This window comes from Cherax quadricarinatus, chromosome 37 (genome assembly GCF_038502225.1).
Source record: "Cherax quadricarinatus isolate ZL_2023a chromosome 37, ASM3850222v1, whole genome shotgun sequence".
Taxonomy (NCBI): domain Eukaryota; kingdom Metazoa; phylum Arthropoda; class Malacostraca; order Decapoda; family Parastacidae; genus Cherax; species Cherax quadricarinatus.
The window spans coordinates 14,413,051-14,438,756 of NC_091328.1; the positions used below are offsets into that span (position 1 = coordinate 14,413,051).

Consider the following 25,706-nt stretch of genomic DNA (forward strand, 5'->3'; position numbering starts at 1 on the left):
CACTTCTGAGTCTAACCCTTCCTGTCATGTCGTTCACATATACCAAAAATAGCACTGGTCCTAGGACCGACCCCTGTGGGACCCCGCTCGTCACAGGTGCCCACTGTGATACATCATTACGTACCATGACTCGTTGTTGCCTCCCTGTCAGGTATTCTCTGATCCATTTCAGTGCCCTTCCTGTTATATGCACCTGATGCTCTAGCTTCTGCACTAATCTCTTGTGAGGAACTGTGTCAAAGGCCTTCTTGCAGTCCAAGAAGATGCAATCAACCCACCCCTCTCTCTCGTGTCTTACTTCTGTTATTTTATCATAAAACTCCAGAAGGTTTGTGACACAGAATTTGCCTTCCGTGAATCCGTGCTGGTTGGCATTTATACTCTTGTTCCGTTCCAGGTGCTCCACCACTCTCCTCCTGATAATCTTCTCCATAATTTTGCATACTATACACGTCAATGACACAGGTCTATAGTTTAGTGCCTCTTTTCTGTCTCCTTTTTTAAAAATGGGTACTACATTTGCCGTCTTCCATACCTCAGGCAGTTGCCCAGTTTCCAGGGACGTGTTGAAGATTATGGTAAGTGGCACGCACAACATATCTGCTCCCTCTCTAAGGACCCACGGGGAGATGATGTCCGGTCCCATTGCCTTTGAGGTATCGATGTCCCTTAGCAGTTTCTTCACCTCCTCCTCATCTGTATGTATGTCGTCCAACACTTGTTGGTGTATTCCTTGCTGGTGTCCCCATCTGGTCTGTCCCCCCAGAGTCCTTCCTGTCTCTACTGTAAATACTTCCTTAAATCTCGTGTTGAGCTCCTCACATACCTCTTGATCGTTTCTTGTGAGTTCTCCACCTTCTTTCCTCAGCCTTATCACCTGGTCCTTGACTGTTGTCTTCCTCCTAATGTGGCTATACAGCAGTTTCGGGTCAGATTTGACTTTCGATGCTATGTCGTTTTCATACTGTCGCTGGGCCTCCCTCCTTATCTGTGCATACTCGTTTCTGGCTCTTCTACTAATCTCCTTGTTTTCCTGGGTCCTATGCCTCCTGTACCTTTTCCATTCTCTGTTGCACTTAGTTTTTGCCTCCCTACACCTTCGGGTAAACCAAGGACTCGTTTTGGTCTTCCTATTATTTCTGTTTCCCTTGGGAACAAAACTTTCCTCTGCCTCCTTGCACTTTGTTGCCACATATGCCATCATCTCGTTTACTGATTTTCCTACCATTTCTCTGTCCCACTGAACCTCCTGCAGGAAGTTTCTCATACCTGTGTAGTCCCCCCTTTTATAGTTTGGCCTGTCCCCTTCAGTTCCTGTTACCTTCTCCACTTGTAACTCTACTATATAGTCAAAACTCAGAACCACGTGATCGCTAGCTCCAAGGGGCCTCTCGTAAGTGATGTCCTCAATGTCTGAACTGTGTGTGTGTGTGTGTGTGTGCATGTGTGTGTGTCTGTGTGTGCATGTGTGTGTGTCTGTGTGTGTGCATGTGTGTGTGTGCATGTGTGTGTGTGCATGTGTGTGTGTGTGTGTGTGTGTGTGCATGTGTGTGTGTGCATGTGTGTGTGTGTGTGTGTGCATGTGTGTGTGTGTGTGTGTGTGTGTGTGTGTGTGTGTGTGTGTGTGTGTGTGTGTGTGTGTGTGTGTGTGTGTGTGTGTGTGTGTGTGTGTGTGTGTGTGTGTGTGTGTGTGTGTGTGTGTGTGTGTGTGCATGTGTGTGTGTGTGTGCATGTGTGGGCTAGTGTTAGTGTGAGAGGCCAAAGACCTCTAACCTGTGTGTAGCCAGCTGACTTACTACCCATTACTCACCCATGCACAAATGTCAGTCACTTGGTGCAGGGGTAATGGTGTACACTTCGGCAATACTACAAGTAGTTAGACAGTTACATACAACTCTTACTTCCAGTTATTTCTTTACCCCTGGTGGAAGGTGGGTAAAGGAGGTTTTGAGTTCCAGGGGCTGGGACATCCAACAGGCTTGTGTGAGGATGTTAGATAGGAATGAGTGGAGGGATGAGGTTTTCACGATTGAACGTGCTGTTGGAGTGTGAGCAAGGTAACAGTTATGAACTGATTCAGAGAACCTGGCTAGCCAGACTTGAATCCTGGAGATGGAAAGTACAGTTTATCTATGAAAACAAAAGGGGGACTATATCAGAGTATACTGACACCAACACTCTTATATGGGTGTGAGACACTGTCTTTATATGTTGCAGTGAGGAAGCTGGACTTAGTGGAGATGTCATGTTTGAGAGCAGAGGATAAGAAACACAGAAATTAGAGTATATGGGCATACTAAAGGTACAATTAAAAGAGCAAAGGAGAGGTTATTGAGGTGGTTTGGCCATTTAGATAGAGTGCAGCAGAAAAGGATAGCAAAGAGGGTGTATAAATCTGGGTTAGAGGGAAGGAGGCATAGGTCATTCCAGGAAGGGTAGGAGGGAAAGGATGAATTAGGTTCTAAATGGTACAGGCTTGAGTATCTAATAGGCCTGTGTGAAGGGTGTTAGATCAAAATGTGTGGAGACAAGTGAGTCCTTGAGGTGGAAAGTACAACATCTGCACTCTGAAGGAGAGGAGGGGATACTGTTGTTCAGAGGGTTATTTGAATTGTGATGTCCACACGTTTTTGATAGGACAGCTAGGGAGGTAAGTAATTGTACTGAATGTTTAATTTTTTGTGACCCTGAAGTCAGTACCTGACCAGCTGGGCCGGTCAGGTACTGACCAGCCCAGCTGGTCAGTCTACATGTAGCCAACAATAACAGCCTGGTTGATCAGGCCCTGATCCACCACAAGGCCTGGTCAGGGATTGGGTCATGGGGGAATTGACCCCCAAAACCCCCTCCAGGTATAATCCAGGTATATCCTACCTGGGAGTTGTAAAGCCTAGAGTTAACAGACAAGTAGGGATACAGGTGGCTGGTAATGGCAGCTGTGGTGGTCAAACAAGAGAATGTTCAGCCATGGTAGTTACAATAACTGTTCCATAAATAACAAACTTTACCTATTATTTCCCTATCAAGTGAGCCAGCAGATGTTGCTCCATATTTCCAGAGTCTGTTAAACTGAGGTTCCTTAAGTCAAGAATTTATTGATATTGTATAAAACAGTAGTACTGCACTCCAGATAGCAGTAACAGTGATATCTGCAGTGATATTTACAACATAGCCATCCCTAGAGATTCCATGAAACTAGAAAAATAGAATAATATGAAATTTTCAGCATAACAAACCTTGAACATAAGAACACAAGAACACTGCAACAGGCCTACTGACTCGTGTGAAGCAGGTCCATGCCACCCCCCGGCCTAGAACAATGACCACCTAGTCAGGTCACTTCCACTTAAGGAAGGAGCACGGCACCAGACCTGGTAGCACAAGCTAGTCAGGTCCAACTTACACTCACCCACACCCACTCATATATTTATCCAACCTATTTTTAAAACTACACAAGGTCTTAGCTTCTATGACAGTACTTGGGAGTTTGTTCCACTCATCCATAACTCTATTACCAAACCAGTGCTTTCCTATGTCCTTCCTGAATCTGAACTTTTCCAACTTGAAACCATTGCTGCAAGTCCTGTCTTGACTGGATATTTTCAGCACGCTATTTACCTCCCCTATATTTATTCCTGTTTTCCATTTATACACCTCAATCATATCCCCCCTAGTTCTATGCCTTTCTAGAGAGTGCAGATTCAGGGACCTCAGTCTATCCTCATAGGGAAGATTTCTGATACATGGGATCAGCTTTGTCATCCTCCTCTGTACGTTTTCCAGTACATTTCTATCAATTTAGGTTTTTCATTTCTTTTTATGCAGTACAAAAATAACATAGTTTACAGGTAATACAACAATGTTAGAAACAAGAGGAAACCACTAGTATGCAATGCATTTCAGGCAAACTAATCCTCATGCTTAAAGACTAATTAGGAATTAGACAAGACTAATAAGCAGGATTTCTTATGCATTTAACTACAATAATATGCACAATAAGAAAGGTAACTAATGAACAAATGGTACAGTTTTAGAAGTATGACTTATTATTTTAAACTGATTCAGTGATTTTGGTGGAAGAGGGCTAGGGTGAGAAGAAAAAAAGGGACCATTTTTTTGCAAAGAAATTATTCTTGAATCAATAGTCTAAAAAGAGGAAACTGCATACAGTATGAAGTACCAGAATTATTAATTTAATTGCATCAAAGATTTATAATTTTACAGCCTACCTCTCTCCATAAGTTTTTTGGACAAGATCATGGAGCTGGGAAATTAGTAATAGTATGTCAGTTGGACTATTTAACCGTCTCTGAAGATCCAGTTGATTAAACTGTTCCAACTTATCTTTGTCCAATCGGCAGGAGTTTTTGGTGAGTCGGGAGAGGTTAAACTGAAAGTAGTTTACATGAAGATAAAATAAAAAAATCCTTGAAATAAAATAGATGCAAGTCACATATGTATAAGTCTGAATGTGTCATGTACAAATACACATACAAAAGATTTCATTAGTCTATTGTTTTACAATGAAGAACAAATCACTATCCCATGATTTAAAATAATTATAGATCTATGTATCACACATTTAATGTAAATAGCATGGTATACCCCATAATGCAGGGAATGTCCATGGTGTCAGTGTGATTACCCCTCCAGCTCCTAACCAGATCCAAGGGCACTTATCCTGAGTGCCTGAAATTCAGTTTCATGCCAATGGCTAAAACTGCTTGTCTCCCACATATTTATTGTATGTACATACTGTATATTTAACCTTTCTGTGAATAAACATGAAATTGTTCTATATATGATAGTTTTCCTGCTGAACTTTATCTCAGGCAATATTCTTGCATGAGCAATATAAAATGGCAAATCCAATGAACTTTCATCATATTTTACTCTATCATCCTTGAGACAGCTACTTAGGTAGGAACACTAAATAAGAACTTCCCTGCTACTTTACCTGCTGGTGAAAAGCCAGCATGGTATAAAGTGCTGATTCCAATCACTGGTGGGTTCACCTATGCTGATGCTTATAGTTTTATTATGCACTCTATACCCATCCTTGTGCTGGAAGGTTGGGTGTCCAGGCTGAAACACACATTGCAGAAAGGAGGTCTTTGCACTAGCTTACACGAATATTTTATTCACGGGGCTTTTTAGTGTGGGGTGCTTCCTACAGGCAGCCAGTACCCCACAAATGTTATACTGAATTCAGGGTCCAATTACTGATTACTGTAAATTACATGCATATATTTACATACTTTTCTAGGGACTCATAGGGCATGTAATGACTAGGCCTGTTATTTTTCTCACTCTGGAAAAACCTCAGTGACTGTTCCCCATCATTCAGCCAGTCCAATCATCTACCACTTTTTCTTCCATCTACATGCATTTTCACATGAGCCTAAAAAAAATCCTCTTTGGCCCACATTGACATCTGAATATACCTTCAATTTTGAGACATGGTTGCAATTTTTTTGACAAAATACAGCCTGAGAAGAATCTGATGATAAACTTATTGCACTCTTCTTATCAGTTGGCTATGCAATCACTTTCTATAAATTACGCAACCAAGTTCACATTGTGATAATATTATAATTATTCTTATTATATTCATGAGAAAGTGCAAATTTCAGAGGCTATATAGCTCCTGGGGAATGAGAGGTAATCAGATTTCATCCAAGTAAGGGGAGGTGTGTACATACAGGATACTCCTCAAGATGATGCCTAGTGGATGGCACTTCTACCATTGTCAATCTCTTTAAATAACTTAATTTGTGCCAGTAGCAGTGTCTGCTTTCTTCACTCAATTTTTTACAGAGTGTAGGAGATATTCTTGATATTTGGAGCTCCAAGGCTTGCTCTTTTTCTTAGACACCTATTTGTTGTTACTATACATGGATAGAGCTATGCTTGTAGTATCCAATCTAGTGTTTAAGTTCCTTCAACAAACCGGACATATTCCACCGAGGCAGAGTGGCCCAAAAGGAAAAACAAAAGTTTCGCTGATGTGTTAATAAAAAAATAAATAATTTTCTTACACATTATTTATGATATTATATAGTATATATAGAATATGGTAATCACATCCACTTCCTCTATCATAAAAAACGAGCAATTTGGCAAAATCACATGTGACTTCCACTCCTTATCAAAGATAATATAGTAGTATAGATATAGGGCAGGTAAGTGGTTAGCTAATACCGATCTGCAACCCATTCCAATGCAAAGTCAACACTGCTGGCAGACTGACAACACAGCAAAGTTCTGCAGATCAATGAACAAATACAAGTTCTATGGATACAAAGTTCATAATATTTTTTTTTTATTAACACATCGGCCATTTCCTATCAAGGCAGGGTGACCCGAAAAAGAAAAACTTTCATCATCATTCACTCCATCACTGTCTTGCCAGAGGCATGCCTACACTACAGTTATAATAACCCTTTCAAAATCATAGTAACCCTTCTGAGGACAAACTTTTTTTCATTAGTGGTGAATTACAGTCCTCATTAAAGCTTTGTACTACAATAGCTGAATAATCCACCTAGACTTAGCACTTTCCCAAATATAAAAAAGAAAAAAATTTTTTTTTTAGTTTACACATTCATAACATTACCATATTTAAAGTTTTAATTTTTATTACACTGTATATTGCATTATATTGTACAAAAACAAATTACATCATAGATTTACCTTCTCTAATAAGTCTTCAATAGACAAAACAACACCATGTTCCCTGTCATCAAATCCTCCACCAATGTCAGTCACAAAGTTAAGTACAGCCTCTGGAAAGTATCCTTGGTCTTGATAATACTCAATGTGGAGATCATGTTGCCGTTTGGAAAGCTTGCTGCCATCTTGATTTACTATAAGAGGAAGGTGCCCAAATAATGGAGCACTCCAGCCAAATGCTCTGTGGGAAAGTTCTGTTTCAACACTGTAGGATGACTAGATAAGAACTACATACAGTGGACCCTTGACATTCGATACTAATCCGTTCCTGAGTGCTATCGAATGTTGAAAATATCGAAAGTCGAATTAATTTTCCCCATAAGAAATAATGGAAATCAAATTAATCCGTGCAAGACACCCAAAAGTATGAAAAAAAAAAATTTTACCACATGAAATATTAAGTTTAATGCAATAGAATAATTACAATAACAACAATAACAATAGAATAATTGACACTTACCTTTAATGAAGATCTGGTGATGAATGATGGGATGGGAGGAGGGGAGAGTGTCAAAGTTGTTACTGTTTAGAAGGGGAATCCCCTTCCATTAGGACTTGAAGTAGCAAGTCCTTTTCCGGGGTTACTTCCCTTCTTCTTTTAATGCCACTAGGACCAGCTTGAGAGTCACTGGACCTCTGTCGCCATTCCTTTAAGATTTGTCTAAAATGGGCCATAACATTGTCATTGTAATAGTCACCAGCATGGCTTGCAATAGCTGTGTTAGGGTGATTTTCATCCATAAAGGTTTGCAGTTCAACCCACTTTGCACACATTTCCTTAATTTTTGAAGTAGGCACAACGGAGTCCACAACTGGCATAGGCTTCTCAGGGTTAGCCCCAAACCCTTCAAAATCTTTCTTAATTTCCATACTAATTCTCACTCTTTTTACCACAGGGTTGGCACTGGAAGCTTTCTTGGGGCCCATGGTGACTTATTTTGCAGAAACAAGCACCAAAAACAGTGATAATATGGATAATATGGAATATACCAAATGTATCCTTAGATGCGCGCACACTGGCTGGCTTGTAAACACTGGCACACACGGGGCAGTTCAGGCCACATGTGGACACGTCTAGTACGAATCGTATCGAATGTCGGGTTTTCCATCGAATGTCGAGGTGAAATTTTTGCATTAAAATGCATCGAATGTCAGATTTATCGAATGTTGATGCCATCGAATGTCGGGGGTCCACTGTATAGTGAAAAAGACACTATGTTTACAGTGAATTTTTTATTAATAAAAGTTTCAATGCAAACTTAGTGTCTCTTTCAAAATCTGTTCAATTATTCAACTGTATTACTAAAAATTTTGCAAGGAGGGTTACATTCCTAAAGGCCCCATGAAACCAGAATATCAAATAATATGAAACTACCTAAGTCTGCAAAATGAATGTTTTCAGATTTGGATTATTATTGTGTTTCAGAAACCATAACATCTCATTTAAATCAGGTTAATATTCACATTCATGAACAATAATGATCAAATAAAAATAGATTTGGACCTAAGAAAGTCATTCAACCAGAAACATTTTGGATAGCTGAATCCATTCATTGGTTGCCCAGCAGTTAAAACATTGAATAATCAAAATATAAGAAAGCCCAAGAATTTGTAGGAACAATTGTATACATAAATTACACGAAGTGCTCTAACATACAGTGGACCCTTAACCAATGAAGGCATCATCTAACGATAAAATCGACTGACGAAGCGTTTTAGCGTAAAAATTTTGGCCCAACCAATGATGAAAAACTTGACTAACATCATTCGTCCTGAACATGTCCACGAGTGGCCTGAGCATGCCTTAGCTGCCCTGCCTTCAGTTAGTGTGCCAATGTTTACAAGCCAGTGCAGTCGCTTCCACGCATACATTCGGTACATTTTGTATTATTCCAGTGTTTTTAGTGCTTGTAACTGCTAAATAAGCCACCTGTGGTAAAAAGGGTGAGAATTACAATTGAAATGAAAAAGGAGATAATCACAAAGTATGAAACTGGAGTGCGTGTCTCTGAGCTGGCCAGGTTGTATAACAAACCCCAATCAACCATCGCTACTATCTTGGCCAACAGAGAGGCAATCAAGGAAGCTGTTGTTGCAAAAGGTGCAAGTATGTTTTCGAAACACAGATTGCAAGTACTCAAAGATGTTGAGAGACTGTTATTGGTGTGGATAAACAAAAAACAGATATCAGGAGACAGCATCTTTCAATCAAATATGTGAAAAGGCAAGGCAGTTGTATGATGATTTAATTAAAAAAAGGCCTGCAACTAGTGGTGGTGATGTGAGTGAATTTAAGGCCAGCAAAGGTTGGTTTGAGAGATTTAAGAATTGTAGTGGCATACACAGTGTGGTAAGACATGGTGAGGCTGCCAATTCGGACCAAAAAGCGGCTGAAAAGTATGTGCAGGAATTCAAGGAGTACATAGAGGCCGAAGGATTAAAACCCCAACAAGTGTTTAATTGTGACGAAACAGGCCTGTTTTGGAAGAAAATGCCAAACAGGACGTACATTACACAGGAGGAAAAATCACTCCCAGGAGACAAGCCCATGAGTAGTAGTGTAGTAATGCTAGTGGGGATTGCAAAGTGAAGCCTCTACTGGTAGATCACTCAAACTCCCAGTGTTCAAGAAAAACAATGTCGTCAAGGCTAATTTGTGAGTGATGTGGAGGGCAAATAGTAAGGCATGGGTCACTAGGGACATTTTCTATACGTAATTGGTTTTATCATGTGTTTGGCCCCACTGTGAAAAATTACCTCCTGGAAAATAAATTGGACCTTAAGTGCCTCCTGGTATTAGACAATGCTCCTGCTCATCCTTCAGAGTTGCTAGAGTGAATTTCGGAGGACTTGAGTTTTATCAAAGTGAAATTCTTGCCTCCTAATACCACTCCTCTCCTCCAGCCCATAGACCAGCAGGTCATTTCGAATTTCAAAAAACTGTACACAAAAGCATGTTTCAAAAGTGCTTTGAAGTGACCTCAGACACTCAACTGACCCTAAGAGACTTTTGGAAACATCACTTTAGTATTCTCAATTGCATAAACCTTATAGGTAAGGCTTGGAAGGGAGTGACTAACAGGACCTTGAACTCTGCTTGGAGGAAATTGTGGCCACAATATGTAGAAGAGTTTGGGGCTAACCCTGATAAGCCTATGCCAATTGTGGAATCTATTGTGGCATTGGGGAAGTCCATGGGGTTGGAGGTTAGTGGGGAGGATGTGGAAGAGTTGGTGGGGGACAACAATGAAGAACTAACCACTGATGAGCTGCAAGAGCATCTGCAACAGCAAGAGGACACAACTGAGGAAACTGCTTCAGAGGAGGGGAGAGAGAAATGGAGGAAGTTGCCTTCTTCAAAGATTAAGGAAATTTGTGCAAAGTGGGTTGACGTGCAAACCTTTATGGATGAAAATCACCCTGACACAGCTATTGCAAGCCGTGCTGGTGACTTTTACAATGACAATGTTGTGGCCCATTTTAGGAAAATCTTAAAGGAACACGAGGTACAGAGCTCTATGGAAAGATTTTTGGTGCGACAGAGGTCCAGTGACTCTCAAGTTGTTCCCAGTGGTATTAAAAAAAGAAAAGAAGTAACCCCTGAAAAGGACTTGGTACCTAAAGTCCTTATGGAAGGGAATTCCCCTTCCAATAAATAATACACCTCCATCTCCCCTCCTCTCATCTCATCATTCATCACTACATCTTCAATAAAGGTAAGTGTCACTTGTTCTTCATTTAGTACAGTATTTATTGTGCATGCATCCTTTTTTTTCTGTGTAGGAAAATGTATATTTCATGTGAAAAAAAAATTTCATACTTTTGGGTGTCTGGAACGGATTAATTGCATTTCCATTATTTCTTATGGGGAAAATTAATTTGACTAACGATAAATTCAACTAACAACAAGCTCTCTGGAGCGGATTAATATCGTTGGTTGAGGGTCCACTGTACATACACATCAAAAACTCATACAAATTCCTTATGTTATCCCCCCATAAAACATCTTGTAAAGAATAATGTTCCATTGGATTTAGTCTTGGATCCAAACACAAATGATCTTCTTGGATGGTAACTCTTTATCTTAAGAGACTTACTGTATTAAGTCTTGCTAATGACTCCACAAATCAAGGTAATTAGAGATATTTAATAAATTTCTGTATTGATAATACCCAAAATATTGAATTTTAATTAATAAGATAGTGAAATGCAGCAGATACTCAAAATCCAGTTTAGAGTCCAGAGATCCTCATACCAAAACATACTCAGGCTGAAGTCAGGGTGAAGGAAAAAGAAGAAGGAGAAATTAGAGAGAAAAAAAGGCAATTACCTAAAAATCTAATAATTAATTGTTGTCATAGCCTGCTTGCTAGGAATGGATAATAGATAGGCTCAAGCAAGAAGGCCTAGGTATTTAACATAATTAAACAAAATAAAATAGTTAGCTTTAATAGTTTGGTTTCTGGAAGATACTGGTTCTCAGAGTAGTGCCATCTGTACTATGAATGGTATGCATCAGACCAGACTGTCAACTCTCTGGGAAACTGTGTTCACTACAACAGTACATGTAAAAGGAGAAGCAAACACTGTAAAACACATGCAAAAGGAGAAGCAAACCATTGACAAGTCACAGTGTGACTTGTCAATGGTCAATCCAAGTCAGACCAAAAAATACAATGGGAAGTACAACGTCTGCACTTTAAAGGTTTGGGAAATTTGCTGTTTGAAGTGACATCTGAACTGTCGTATCTGCACGTTTCTGCTAAGACAGTGATTGTGTGTGTGAATGATGGTGAAAGTTTTTCTTTTTTGGGTCACCCTGCCTCGGTGGGAGATGGCCATCGTGTTGAAAATAAAAAATTTGACAAATTATACTTTTTTTCAAGAAACCAGCTGCAACCCACCAAGGCAAGGTGACCCAAAAGGAAAAACAAAAGTTTCTCTTTTTAAATATAGTAATGTATACAGGAGAAGGGGTTACTAGCCCCTTGCTCCTGGCATTTTAGTCGCCTCCTACGACATGCATGGCTTACGGAGGAATAATTCTGTTCCACTTCCCCATGGGAAGAACAAGAACTAGTAAGGAAATAGAAGAAAACCCAGAGGGGAGTGTGTATATATATGCTTGTACATGCATGTACTCACCTAATTGTGGTTGCATGGGTCAAGAATCGGCTCCTGGCCCCGCCTCTTCATTGGTCGCTACTAGGTCCTCTCTCTCCCTATTCCATGAGCTTTATCATACCTCATCTTAAAACTATGTATGGTTCCTGCCTCCACTACATCACTTGCCAGATTATTCCACTTCCTGACAACTCTATCACTGAAAAAATAGTACTTCCTAACATCCGTTTGACTCTTATGAGTCTTCAACTTCCAATTGTGATCCCTTGTTTCTGTGTCCTCTCTCTGGAACATCCTGTCTCTATCCACTTTATCCATTCCTCACAGTATTTTGTATGTCGTTATCATAACTCCCCTGACCTTCCTGTCCTCCAGTGTCGTCAGGCAAATTTCCTTTAACCTTTCTTAATAGGACATTCCCCTAAGCTCTGGAACTAGCCTTGTTGCAAACCTTTGCACTTTCTCTAATTTCTTGACAAGCTTGACCTGGTGTGAGTTCCAAACTGGTGCTGCATATTCCAGCATGGGCCTGACATACATGGTGTACAGAGTCTTGAACGATTCCTTACTGAGGTATCAGAATGCTATTCTCAGGTTTGCCAGGTGCCCATATGCTGCATAAGTTATCTGGTAGATGTGTGCTTCCGGAGACGTGCTCGGTATTATACTCACCCCATGATCTTTCCCTTTGAGTGAGGTTTGCAGTCTTTGGCTGCCTAGCCTATGTGTAGTGTGACCTAATTGTAAGTAAAAGTAGAAAGACATACCTGAAATCTTGCATGTTTATGAGACAGAAAAAAGATACCAGCAATCCTACCATCATGTAAAACAATTACAGGTTTCCATTTTACACTCAATTGGCAGGACAGTAGTACCTCCCTGGATGGTTGATGTCTACCAACCTACTACCTAGGGTATATACTTTTATATGTACAGAATACTGAAGATGGGTGAAAGTACATACACCATGTGGCAAATTGTTGTAGAAAATTTAAAATGTGACCAACACCACTATATCCTACAGTCAACATACATAACTTTAATGGAGAGAATTGCAAGATGTCAACTGTGATAGAAAAGACACCAATGAAATGAAGTCCTTAATCTGGGCTATATCAAGTACTGTATGTACTTGATGCAGCCCTATGCTGGGTAAAATGTTATACATATAAACAACTCTTCTCTATTTGCTTCTTTTTCTCTATACTGTACATAACTTACTTGTATAAAAGGAGATGCTTTGGTGTTGATATCTGCCACTCCACACCTCTCAGAACATGAGTTATTCCCATTAGATGATCATCAACAACATTAGCAAGGTGATAGGTTGGGTATCCATCTGTCTTCATTATCACAAAGTCACTTTCATGGTCAGCCACATTAGACAAAATTGAACCATATATTAGATCTTCATATGGCTCTGTTATTGTTTCAAGCTGTTGGAAAAAAAAGATGAAAAGTAAGATCTCTTAAAATGTGTATCCAGTATTGAAACATCTGCATTTTATTGCCTTTATTCCTATTTAATATGTCCATTACTAAATTTAAATTCTAAACCATAATATATATGTACTGAGCATTAATTTACACTAAATCCATAGAGTATAGAGTATTTGCTAATAATGTCTAATAAAGTATATAACAGTAACATTTATGAAGGGATTCAGGGAAACCGGCAGGCCGGACTTGAGTCCTGGAGATGGGAAGTACAGTGCCTGCACTCTGAAGGAGGGGTGTTAATGTTGCAGTTTAAAAACTGTAGTGTAAAGCACCCTTCTGGCAAGACAGTGATGGAGTAAATGATGGTGAAAGTTTTTCTTTTTCGGGCCACCCTGCCTTGGTGGGAATCGGCCGGTGTGATAATAAAATAATATAAAAAATTACTAAATTTAAATTCTAAACCATAATATATATGTACTGAGCATTAATTTACACTAAATCCATAGAGTATAGAGTATTTGCTAATAATGTCTAATAAAGTATATAACAGCAACAAGCAGAAAGCTTAAAGTAAAATGAACTTTGTGTATATACAAGAAGAGGTGTGTATCTCAAAGTAAATACTGACAGTTTGCTTTGCTATTTTAGGGATTAAATAGGAAAAAGTAAGATTAAATAGGAAAGAGTAAGGTGATGAGGATAACAAAAGATGAAAGATTGGATATCAAATTGGAGGGAGAGAGTATGGAGGAGGTGAATGTATTCAGATAGTATTTGGGAGTGGACTTGTTAGCAGATGGGTCTATGAAAGATGAGGTGAATCATAAAATTCATGAGGGGAAAAGGGTGAGTGGTGCACTTAGGAGTCTGTGGAGACAAAGAACTTTGTCCATGGAAGCAAAGAGAGGAATGTATGTGAGTATAGTTATACCAACACTTCTATATGAGTGTGAAGCATGGGTGATGAATGTTGCAATGAGGAGAAGGTTGGAGGCAGTGGAGATGTCATGTCTGAGGGCAATATGTGTGGTGTGAATATAATGCAGATAATTTGTAGCTTGGAAATTAGAAGAAGGTGCGGGATTACCAAAACTATTATCCAGTGGGCTGAGGAGGGGTTGTTAAGGTGGTTCGGACATGTGGAAAGAATGGAATAAAACAGAATGACTTCAAGAGTGTATAAATCTGAAGTGGAGGGAAGGCAGGGTAGGGGTCAGCCTAGGAAAGGTTGGAGGGAGGGGGTAAAGGAGGTTTTGTGTGCGAGGGGCTTGGACTTCCAGCAAGCATGCATGAGCGTATTTGAATGGAGTGAATGAAGGCAAATGGTTTTCAATACTTGATGTGCTGTTGGAGTGTGAACAAAGTAACATTTATGAAGGGATTCAGGGAAACCAGCAGGCCAGACTTGAGTCCTGGAGATGGGAAGTACAGTGTCTGCACTCTGAAGGAGGTGTGTTAATGTTGCAGTTTCATAACTGTAGTGTAAAGCACCCCTCTGGCAAGACAGTGATGGAGTGAATGATGATGAAAGTTTTTCTTTTTCGGGCCACCCTGCCTTGGTGGGAATCTGTCGATGTGTTAATAAAAAAAAAAATTAGCATCTAGGTGAATTATGGCTGTAATGACCCCATGTGAATGCTCCAAATATAGTAATGGTGTAGGAAGACAAAACATCAAAAAGGAAAATATGCATATTAATAAAATTCATTATTCATAAATTATTTAATAAATATTACTATGTAGCTGTAATGTATACTGTAAAATTTATATTACAGGATCTCTCTTATCCATAGTTATCCTTGTAACACACTCCTCACCAAAAATTCAAAGTGGACGTACTGTACTGTACAACATTAATAGAAAAGTACACTACTGATACTATCTATTTCTAAATTAAAATGTAATATGATAAATACATTTCATATTAGGTAATTAAAATTGTATTATTACAAACGAAGTTTACAATTTAAAACAAATTATGAAATTTTGTATCATATGACATACCTTGAACCTTATGCAATATGGTGTTCCATTTTTTCCCAGCTCTTCAATTTTGGATTGAGAAAGATATCGACATTTGTTGTCATACCTGGGAATTTCATTTCTTCTTATGGCATCATTCCGTAGCCGGGTCAATCTCATGTTTGTACAAAAACACTTGTATGCACTCCCATTTTCTAGGAGATTTTTAACATAATTATTGTAAAGACTAAGCCGCTGAGATTGTACATAAGGCCCAAATGGTCCACCAACTACTGGAGATTCATCAGGATATATTTTAGCCCATGATAACATATTCTCAAGCTTTCTTGCTGCATGTGGAACCAATCTGGTCTGGTCAGTGTCTTCTATTCTTAGGATAAATTTCCCTTTGTTCGATTTTGCAAAAAGGAAATTATACAAAGCTGTCCGTAAGCCCCCCAAGTGAAGGTTTCCTGTAGACCCAGTAAGAAATTAAGACTGCAGAATATACAGTAGACTTACATTACAGACATATACAGGATCAATAATGTTTTACACCTATCATACAGAAGGAATAAAAACATCTTTCCCCAGACAAGATTAGGTTTAAATGTAAGAAAAAGATGCAGATATTATATACTCTAATATACATAAAAATATTAATTCCAGTTGTGCGAAAATTGCTTCATGGTCACATTACCAGTAGGACTTGGAGCAAACCGAGCTCGCACTTCACAAGGTTTTTGTAGAGATGATGCAAAATGTCTCTTCCAATGCCCGGCTCCTTGGATTTTATACAGCAGTGACTTCATTCCATGAAGTGTTACAAATATCTTTGCCATTACAGATCTGAAAAGCAGGTTAAATATATTAAAATAACAGTGCAATTACAAGCAAACTATTTGTTATTTCTAATTTATTTACAGACATGTAATGGTTTAGATAGAGTACTGCTAAACCAGAACCTTTTTTTCTCTGCAGCAATATTGATCATAACTGGCAGATATCTTCAAAAATCATTATCCTATTAATGTTTTCAAGCCATCACTAAATAAATACTTGAATATGTAAGGAATTTTGCATATACATCAATAAAATAAGCCTATTATGCTATGCCAAATTTATCACTAAAATGTTAGCTCAAATTCCACATAAATGTCATTGTCCTTCTCATTAGCAGCAGAAACCCAAATTTTCTCATTTTCATCATTATATTAACTAACGTACAAAAACACATTCTCTTCTATCTCCATACTACACTTCTTTTAATAGAAACTTTTGCCAGGAATTACTTACCAATATATTTTACATATTAAAACGGTGAATGACTCAGGTTACTTTAGAACTTTGGTATTTTGTTATTACAATCAAAACTAAGTGCTAAACCCACAAGGGGCATACAGCACTGCAAGATTTTTTTGTATAAGACATATATACATGCATACATACAAGCATGCATACATACATACATGCATGCATACATGCATGCATGCATACATGCATACATACATACATGCATAGATACATGCATGCATACATACATGCATACATATGATACGCACAACCGAGGAGGAGGTGAAGAGTCTGCTAAGCAAACTAGATACCTCAAGGGCGATGGGGCCACATAACATCTCTCCGTGGGTCCTGAGAGACAGAGCAGAGGCACTCTGTGTACCACTAACAACAATCTTTAACACATCTTTCGAAACAGGGTGACTACCTGAGGTATGGAAGACAGCAAATGTAGTCCCAATTTTTAAAAAAGGAGACAGACATGTAGCATTAAACTACGGGCCAATATCACTGACATGCATAGTATGTAAAGTCATGGAGAAGATTATCAGGGGAAGAGTGGTGGAGCACCTAGAAAGGAATGAGCTTATCTGCAATGCCGAGCATGGAGTAGGGATGGGAAATCCTGTGTCATAAACCTCATGGAGTTCTATGATAAAGTGAAAGCAGTAAGACAAGAGAGAGAGGGATGGGTAGACTGCATTTTCTTGGACTGTAAAAAGGCTTTAGACACAGTTCCACAAAAGAGATTAGTACAAAAGCTGAAGGACCAGGCAGGTATAACAGGGAAGGCACTGCAACGGATCAGAGAATACCTAACAGGAAGGCAACAGTGAGTCATGATATGCAACGAGGTGTCAGAGTGGACGCCTGTGACGAGCGGGGTTCCACAGGGGTCAGTTCTAGGAACGGTGCTGTTTCTGGTTTATGTGAACGACATGACAGAAGGAACAGATTCAGAAGTGTCGCTATTTGCAGATGATGTGAAGTTAATGAGGAGAATTCAGTCGACAGAGGACCAGGCAGGATTACAAAAGTATCTGGACAGGCTACAGGCCTGGTCTAACAACTCCTCCTGCAGTTCAACCCCGCCAAGTACAAAGTCATGAAGATTGGGGAAGGTCAAAGAAGATCGCAGACAGAATACAGCCTAGGGGGCCAGAGACTACAAACCTCACTCAAGGAAAAGGATCTTTGAGTGAATATAATGTGTACTGAAGATATCTCCAGAGGTGCACATCAACCAAATAATTGCTGCAGCATATGGGCAACTAGCAAACCTAGGAATAGCTTTCCGACATCTCAGTAAAGAGTCATTCAGGACTCTGTACAGAGTGTACGTCAGGCCTATATTAGAGTATGCAGCACCAGTTTGCATCCCACACCTGAGCAAGCACGTCAGTAAATTAGAGAAAGTGCAAAGGTTTGCAATGAGACTAGTCCTGGAGCTAATGAACATGTCCTACAAAGAGAGGTTAAGGGAAATTGACCTTACGACAATGGAAGACAGGAGGGCCAAGGGGAACATAACTACATATAAAATACTGAAAGGAATCGACAAGGTGGAGAGAAATAAGATGTTTCAGAGATGGGACACAGCGACAAGGGGTCACAGTTGGAAGCTGAAGACTCAGATGAGTCACAGAGATGTTAGGAAGTATTTCTTCAGTCACAAGGTTCTCAGGCAGTGGAATAGTCTGGAAAGTGAGGTGGTGGAGGCAGGATCCATACATAGCTTTAAGAAGAGATATGATAAAGCTCACAGAGCAGGGAGTGAGTGACCCAGTAGCGACCAGTGAAGAGGCGGGGCCAGGAGCTTTGACTCTACCCCTGCAACCACAATTAGGTGAGTACATACATACATATATACGTACATGCATACATACATACATACATATACATACATACATACCCCAATGGAAATAAGTCACTGTCTGACTTTTTTGGGTTATCCCAGGTTCTCTACACATATGCTGCTATGTATGATAATTCTACATAACTGTATTTGTGTATACCTGAATAAACTTACTTACATATGCATATATATATTACAAGCATACACATACACACATATACATAAATATGCATACATACATTTGGATGAGTGGAACAAACGCCTGAGAACTGTCAGAAAAACCAAAACGTTGTGTAGTTTTAAAAATAGGTTAGATAAATACATGAGCGAGTGTGGGTGGGTGTGAGCTGGACCTGATTAGCTTGTGCTAGTAGGTCTGGTGCCATGCTCCTTCCTTAAGTGGATGCGACCTGACCTGACTTGGTTAAGCCAGTAGGAGACTTGGACCTGCCTTGCATGGGCCAGTAGGCCTGTTGCAGTGTTTGTCCTTTCTTATGTTCTTATACATAAGAGGTATGATAAAGGTCTTGGAGCAGAGAGAGCATGAACCTAGTAATGGCCAGCAAAAAGGCAGGGCCAGGAGCTGTGAACTGACTCATTCAACTACATATAGCAAAGTACAAACAAACATATATACATACATACATACGTACGTACATACGTCCAAGGCTTGCAACAGGAAGGTCTCACAGACAGCACTTCTGTGACCTATGAGGACCACGGTTTGAGTCCCTGTCCATTTTTTTTATTCATTGTCATTCGCTCATTACGACCTGTCTTGAGTTCATAGACTACATGGCTTTGAGGAGTATGAGAACAAATAAGCTATGAAAGCTTCTGGGGCTGTGGGACAGGACAGGTGGGTCACAGCTGGTGACCTATGAAGAAGCTCTAAAGAACAACCATCACACGTGCGAGTTTTTGTTTAGACTTCATACATAATTTGAAACCTACGATAGTTTCTAGTAAATGACGTAGAAATTTTTCCTAGGATAACCTAAAGTAAGTTTATTTCGGTACAGGTACACATAAATAGTTACATAAATTATCATACATAGTAACATGTATAAATTACCTAGGATTAACCAAAAAGGCCAAAGTGACTTATTTCCACTAGGGTCCTTGGTAACCCTGACAAACCTAACACCTGCAGTCTTAGAAGAATGAAAGAGTCCTAGGTTGTCATTAAATATAATTTATATAGAAGTGCTGTAACGCCTCTCTACTTGACGTAATCTAAATAGGCATGCAACTAATCACTTCAATATAGGTGTCCCGTAGATCGATCGCTAGCGCACTCAGCTCACACACTGAGGTCCGGAGTTTGAATCTCCGGTACGGCTGGAAAACATTAGGACCTGTTTCCATAAGATACCTGCTGTACGGCTGGAAAACATTAGGACCTGTTTCCATAAGATACCTGCTGTCAATGTTCACCTATCAGTAAAATGGATACCTGGGTGTTAGTGGACTGGTGTGGGTCGCATCCTGGGACAAAACTGACCTAATTTGCCCGAAATGCTCAGCATAACAAGCGGCTTTCTATATAGTAGTATGTCATTGATGTCAGCTAGACCTATATACCTTATACTTGTAGAAATAAAGATATTATTATTATAAGTTTTAATTCTTCTTTTTCTTCTTGGTGTTTTTAGGGCCACTGACAGAAAAGTTTTCTGTTGTTGCTGTTGTTGTTGTTGGGATTTATAGGGCCACTGACAACGTACGCTTTATCGAACCCTGCCTTGAAGTGTCCGGAAAAGGAACCTCGACCAAAAGTGGAAGGAAGTTGACTAATAACTGTGTGTATTATACGTCTCCAATGCGCCCTGAAGCCAGCAAAAATGTGCAGATATAGACTAGGATCTCCTGACGGTCTGGAGGGTCAAACTCCTCCCCAATGAGAAGGAGAGGTAGGGTCAAAGACTGCACTCCGAGTGTGCAGTCGCAGTAGCTCTGAGGATCATCTTTTAGTCTCCCTAGGATCCCCGCTGGGGAGGGTAACCTTTACCTTCATTATTATCGTCTTTAAACTCCCACAATGATCTACTCAAATCGTGTTAAGATTAAACCTTGCAGTGGAATTGTGAACGACTCCTCAAAATTTGCACTTGCAGCTGCCGTTTGGAGCAGTTTGCAATGAAGTTTAACACTATTCTGACGCTCCAGGACGCCTTCATTGTCGTGTGCAACCATGATGTTGAGGGTGACAAGTTACTCACCTCCGCAACCACCACCACTCTCACTGACCGAGGCTTTACCGTCATGTCCTCTCCGGCTTTAAGGGCCAAGAGGACTGTCTTCCTCAGGAAACCGGACAAACTTCTTACTTCACAACCCAGACGAAGGCATAGTCACTGGTAGGCGGGATTCCCCAGTGGAAGTAGGTCCTTCCCAAAGAGATGGGTTAGTCTTACTGTCTTCAAGTTATGTCCTAGAATTTGTATTGATAAAGCCACTGGATGGCGAAACGTCTACAATAAAGACACCCAGATGTTGCACATGTGTCTTAATTTCATCTTGTCGGTATTATATACCATTCTTGCACAACTTGTCAGACACTGCAACATCATGGAATCTTGATTCTGAGGACATGTACATAACCTTCACGACTACGACAACTACTGCTACAACTAACCCATCTCTTTGGGAAGGACCTACTTCCACTGGGGAATCCCGCCTGCCAGTGACTATGCCCTCGTCTGCTACACCTGACGTTACTATATAAGCGCCAGGCTCCTTGCTTCTGCTATATCAGTCATACAGAGATCGACACCATGCCTAACCCTTCTAGGGTAGGGTAGGTGCCTGAGCCCGAGCCTTTAGCTCATAAGACTGTCATTCCCATTTGACCCCTTGGGGCGGGGATGGCAGACCAGAGAGGCCTAGCTTGTGGCTAGGCCTGGGGACAGTTGGTCCCAAAGATGAGGAGGTACTTGTGCCTCCTCCCATGGGAGACTTAGGTCTCAGACACTCCCTAAAGAGGGAGCCAAGGCCGGGCCACCACTTGGAAAAGGCCCGGGCCGGGAGAATACCGGCGAATCTTTAATAATAATAATGCTTCTGCTTCAGAATCTCCACGACTACGGTGCTCTTCGCACCTACTCAAAGATTGAGGGACTGATTACCTCATCTTCTGTACATAGTCTTACCCTGGGTGGCTAACCCTCCGGGGTTAAAAATCCGAACGAAATCTTATCTTATCTTATCTCTTAAGACACATATGCAACAATTAGATACAGATACAGATACCTAACTGTTGCATATGTGTCTTACCTAGATTTAAGTAGTTATTATATACTAGAATTAGTCTGCCGGAAATGCCCCGGCATGACAGTGACTTTCTTTGTACTTAGCAAACCAAAATTGTAATTACACATTGTAACCTTTACAAAGAAATAAAATCTTTATTCTTTGTTTGGGGTGGCGGCCATTTTTGATATATAGTGACGAATATCCACCCTTCTCTTTGGGACGCTTGTCCTCGTCTATTTTGCCAGCTGGGCACTCTACAGGAGTGGTGCCTGTTTATCGGCTTACTTTAACCAGCTCCATTTTTTCCCGCTCTGCGGAAAATTCTTTAACGGTCTTTGGGGGAAAGCCGGTTACTGAACTCAGGTGGGAGTGTAAGCGTCCCTCTGTTGGGGCTTGGCAAGGAGTCCACCGGATCTAATTGGAAACTTTCAAGTTTCTATCTCTATTTACCAAGGAACCTTTGTTCCTTTTGTTTCTTCGCCCAGCCTTGGGCAACAAATGTTCTTCGTGCCATCGAGAAGTCAGGCTGGATACGGCTTATGCTGTCAGTGGCCCTGATAAACCCAACAATAGTGTGTGGTGAGGGTTGCGTCGTTGCTGGGAGGAGTAACTAGATTTATTTATTTATTTATTTATTTAGAAATTTTAGCATACAAACAGAGGTACAAAAAATACAGGTAAGAGCAGCATGCCAAAGCCACTTATATGCATAGCATTACGGGCTGGCTTAAAATTAACTTAAGATTAACTAAGCAATGATGAAATCAGTGATAAGACATTATTGTAAACAGATAACTATAAAGCACAAGTGAGTATTACAAAGACAGGTCCTATGGTTGCTTGCATTGCTGTTCATTCAGTAGAATGGAGTATTCTGTTAGGTAGTGTATTTAAAAAAAATAACAAAGTTAGGTTTAGCATTTGTATGATATAATTGTGAGTAACATTACAATATACAATTTATATGGTTCAGTTATTCAGTATTTATTTGGTATTGGGTGAGTAAGTGAACTTTAAGAAGAGACTTGAATTTATAAACAGGTATTGTTTCTTTTATATTTACAGGTAATGAATTCCAGATTTTAGGGCCTTTTATGTGCATTGAGTTTTTGCACAGTGTGAGATGGACACGAGGAACATCAAAGAGTGATCTGTGCCTTGTATTATGGTCATGTGTTCTGTTGAGGTTGGCAAGATGTTTGAGGGGAGGGTTAATATCAGAGTTAAGTGTTCTATGTATGTAATAAGTGCAATAATAAGTATGGATGTTCTGTATGGTGAGTAGGTTGAGTGTTTTGAATATTGGTGGAGTGTGCTGCCTGTAGTGAGAATTTGTTATCATTCTAACTGCAGCCTTTTGTTGGGTAATTAGTGGTCTGAGATGGTTAATTGTTGTTGAGCCCCATGCACAAATTCCATAGGTGAGATAGGGGTAAATAAGAGAGTGATAAAGGGCCAGGAGGGCTGACTGGAGCATAGTACCGTATCTTCGATAGTATGCCTACAGTCTTGGAAATTTTATTAGAAATTTGTTGTATATGTGTATGAAATTTGAGTCTATTATCAAGGTGGATTCCTAAGAATTTTCCCTCTGTTAGTTTTGTGATAGGTGATCCGTTTATCGTTATGTTAAGAGGTACATCTGTAGCTCTGCTACCAAACTGAATGAAGTAGGTTTTGTCAATGTTTAGTGTAAGTTTGTTAGTCCTCATCCAGGTAGATATTTTCTGTAATTCGGTGTTTACAGTATTGGCTAGCGTGACTGGGCTCGGGTGAGAGAAGACGTATGTGGTGTCATCTGCAAAAAGTGTGGGTTTGAGTAATTGCGAAGCATTTGGTAGGTCATTTATGTATAGGAGAAAGAGAAGAGGGCCAAGGACACTTCCCTGTGGGACACCAACTGTAATTGGTTGTGCGGAAGAGCTTGCCCCATTTGCGTACACATATTGGCTTCTGTTGCTGAGGTAAGACTTGAGGTAGTTGAGGGAGTGCCCTCTAATACCATAGTGTGACAATTTTACGTGGAGCAAGTCATGGTCAACTGTATCAAAAGCTTTACGTAAGTCAATGAAGATCCCTAGTGGGACTTCTTTTTTCTCTATTGCAGTGTATATATGTTCTAGCATGTGTATAATAGCATCATTAGTATTTTTATTAGGCCTGAATCCAAATTGGCAGGGGTTGAGAATGTTATGGGAGATGAGGTAGGAGTGGATTCATTTATGAATTAATTTTTCGAAGATTTTTGAGAGAGGGTGTAAATTGGATATTGGCCTATAGTTATTCAACTCTGTTTGGTCTCCTCCTTTATGGATTGGGGTGACCCTTGCTATTTTGAGAACTGTAGGGAAGGTGGAGGATTCAATGGATTTGTTAAAGAGTGTTGCAATGATCGGTGATAGTACTTGTGACGCTTTTTTGTATATAAAGGGTGGTAAGGTATTTAAATCTCCTGCCTTGTTTTTCAGTGCGTTGATAATAAGGGAGACTTCGTATGGGTTAGTCGGAGCTAGGAACAGTGTGTTCGGGTAGTTGCCAGTGAGGTAGTCATTTGGTGGGGTATCTGAGCTTGGGATATTATTGGCAAGGTTTTGACCTATAGTGGAGAAGAAATCATTGAGTCTGTTTGCTGTTTCTGTTGGTGGGAGTTGGGGTTCATCTGATTTTGCTAATTTTATTTCGCTATGTCGTGATATCTTTTTTGTTCCCAGAATTTCTGATAGGGTCTTCCAGGTCTTTTTTATATCACCTCGTAAGTTGGATAATCTGTTCTCATAATACAATTTTTTTGCCCTTCTTATCAGGCTGGTTAGGATTGACGAGTAACGTTTTGTTTGGTCTCTGGTTATGTGACCCATTCTGTACTGTTTTTCATATCGGTGTTTTGTATTTATGGATTTGAGAATTTAGATTAGGTAAGTTCATTCAGGTATACACAAATACAGTTACATAGATGATCATACACAACAGCATATGTGTAAAATACCTAGGATAATCCCCCCCCCCCCAAAAAAAAAAAAAGTCAGTGACTTATTTCAATGTGGATTCTTTCCTTACTGGTATTAATGTTCTTACCTGTGTTGAAAAATCTGGCTTGGTTACTGGATTTTCTTGTGTTGACCTGACCCTTGGCCATTGACAGTGGGTTCAAGTGGTTGGTTGAGTATGGGTAGTGGGACAAGTTGAATATCAAAATGGTATACATGTACAATACCGACAGGTTCTCAGTGGCTGGATTCTCACTACTACTACGACTGATTACCTCATTCTCCTCCTGTTCTTCAAGTTTCTCCTACGTATGGACTGATGAAGCCACTGTGTGGCGAAACTTTTCCTCAATAAAGATACCCAAGAGTTGCACGTGTCTAATTTATCAACATGTCGGTTCTCTGAACCATTCATCTACTACTACTCTGCACCTCTCCTTCCGACAGTATTTGTCTCTTCACTGTCGCTTGATCTTCAGATAGTTCCTGACTATGAACATAAGAACATAAGAATGGAGGAACACTGCAGAAGGCCTACTGGCCCATGCAAGGCAGGTCCTTATCAAAATGACCTCTACCTTAAGCTACCCAAGAAATAACTCCCGTACCCAATGACACCAATCAAACCCAGCCCCTCCCACTCATATATTTGTCCAGTCTCTTCTTAAAGCTACCCATGGTCCTAGCCTCTATCACCCCACTGGGAAGACTGTTCCACGCATCTACAACTCTTAGAAAACCAGTACTTACCAATGTCCTTTCTAAATCTAAATTTATCCAACTTAAATCCATTATTCCTGGTTCTTACCTGGTTCGACACCCTCAGTACTTTATTAATATCTCCCTTGTTTATGCCCGTCATCCACTTATACACTTCAATGATATCTCCTCTCATTCTACGCCTCTCCAGAGAGTGGAGATTTAAGGCTTTAAGTCTATCTTCATACGGGAGGTTCCTTACACAGTAAATCATTTTAGTCATTCTTCTCTGTATGTTCTCCAATTAGTCTATATCCATCCTGTAGTAAGGGGACTAAAACTGAGCAGCATAATCTAAA

General features: G+C 40.0%; 2 protein-coding genes across 9 annotated transcripts in view; one reads left to right on the forward strand and one right to left on the reverse strand.

Annotated features, from left to right (window-relative positions):
• The window catches only part of GluRS-m (putative glutamate--tRNA ligase, mitochondrial), a 51,033-nt gene extending 30,924 nt beyond the window's left edge, over positions 1-20,109 (reverse strand). Inside the window, exons 1-7 of one of the 3 annotated variants that reach the window (XM_053797487.2) lie at positions 19,991-20,077; positions 16,555-16,663; positions 15,959-16,107; positions 15,301-15,731; positions 13,078-13,292; positions 6,694-6,913; positions 4,230-4,390 (exon numbers count right to left, since the gene is read on the reverse strand). In XM_053797487.2, coding sequence (XP_053653462.1) covers positions 4,230-4,390; positions 6,694-6,913; positions 13,078-13,292; positions 15,301-15,731; positions 15,959-16,100 — 1,169 coding nt within the window. In that variant the 5' untranslated portion in view covers positions 16,101-16,107; positions 16,555-16,663; positions 19,991-20,077. Of the gene's footprint in view, positions 1-4,229; positions 4,391-6,693; positions 6,914-13,077; positions 13,293-15,300; positions 15,732-15,958; positions 16,108-16,554; positions 16,664-19,862; positions 19,886-19,990 lie in introns of those variants that run through there. The other 2 variants (XM_053797495.2, XM_053797478.2) reach the window with 2 other exon arrangements.
• Positions 20,110-22,077: 1,968 nt separating this feature from the next.
• Positions 22,078-25,706, forward strand: part of LOC128704191 (non-structural maintenance of chromosomes element 3 homolog) — a 58,942-nt gene continuing 55,313 nt past the window's right edge. Inside the window, exon 1 of one of the 6 annotated variants that reach the window (XM_070091907.1) lies at positions 22,078-22,240. The gene's annotated coding sequence lies outside the window, so the exon portion shown is untranslated. Of the gene's footprint in view, positions 22,339-25,706 lie in introns of all 6 variants that reach the window. The other 5 variants (XM_070091906.1, XM_070091903.1, XM_070091905.1 and 2 more) reach the window with 5 other exon arrangements.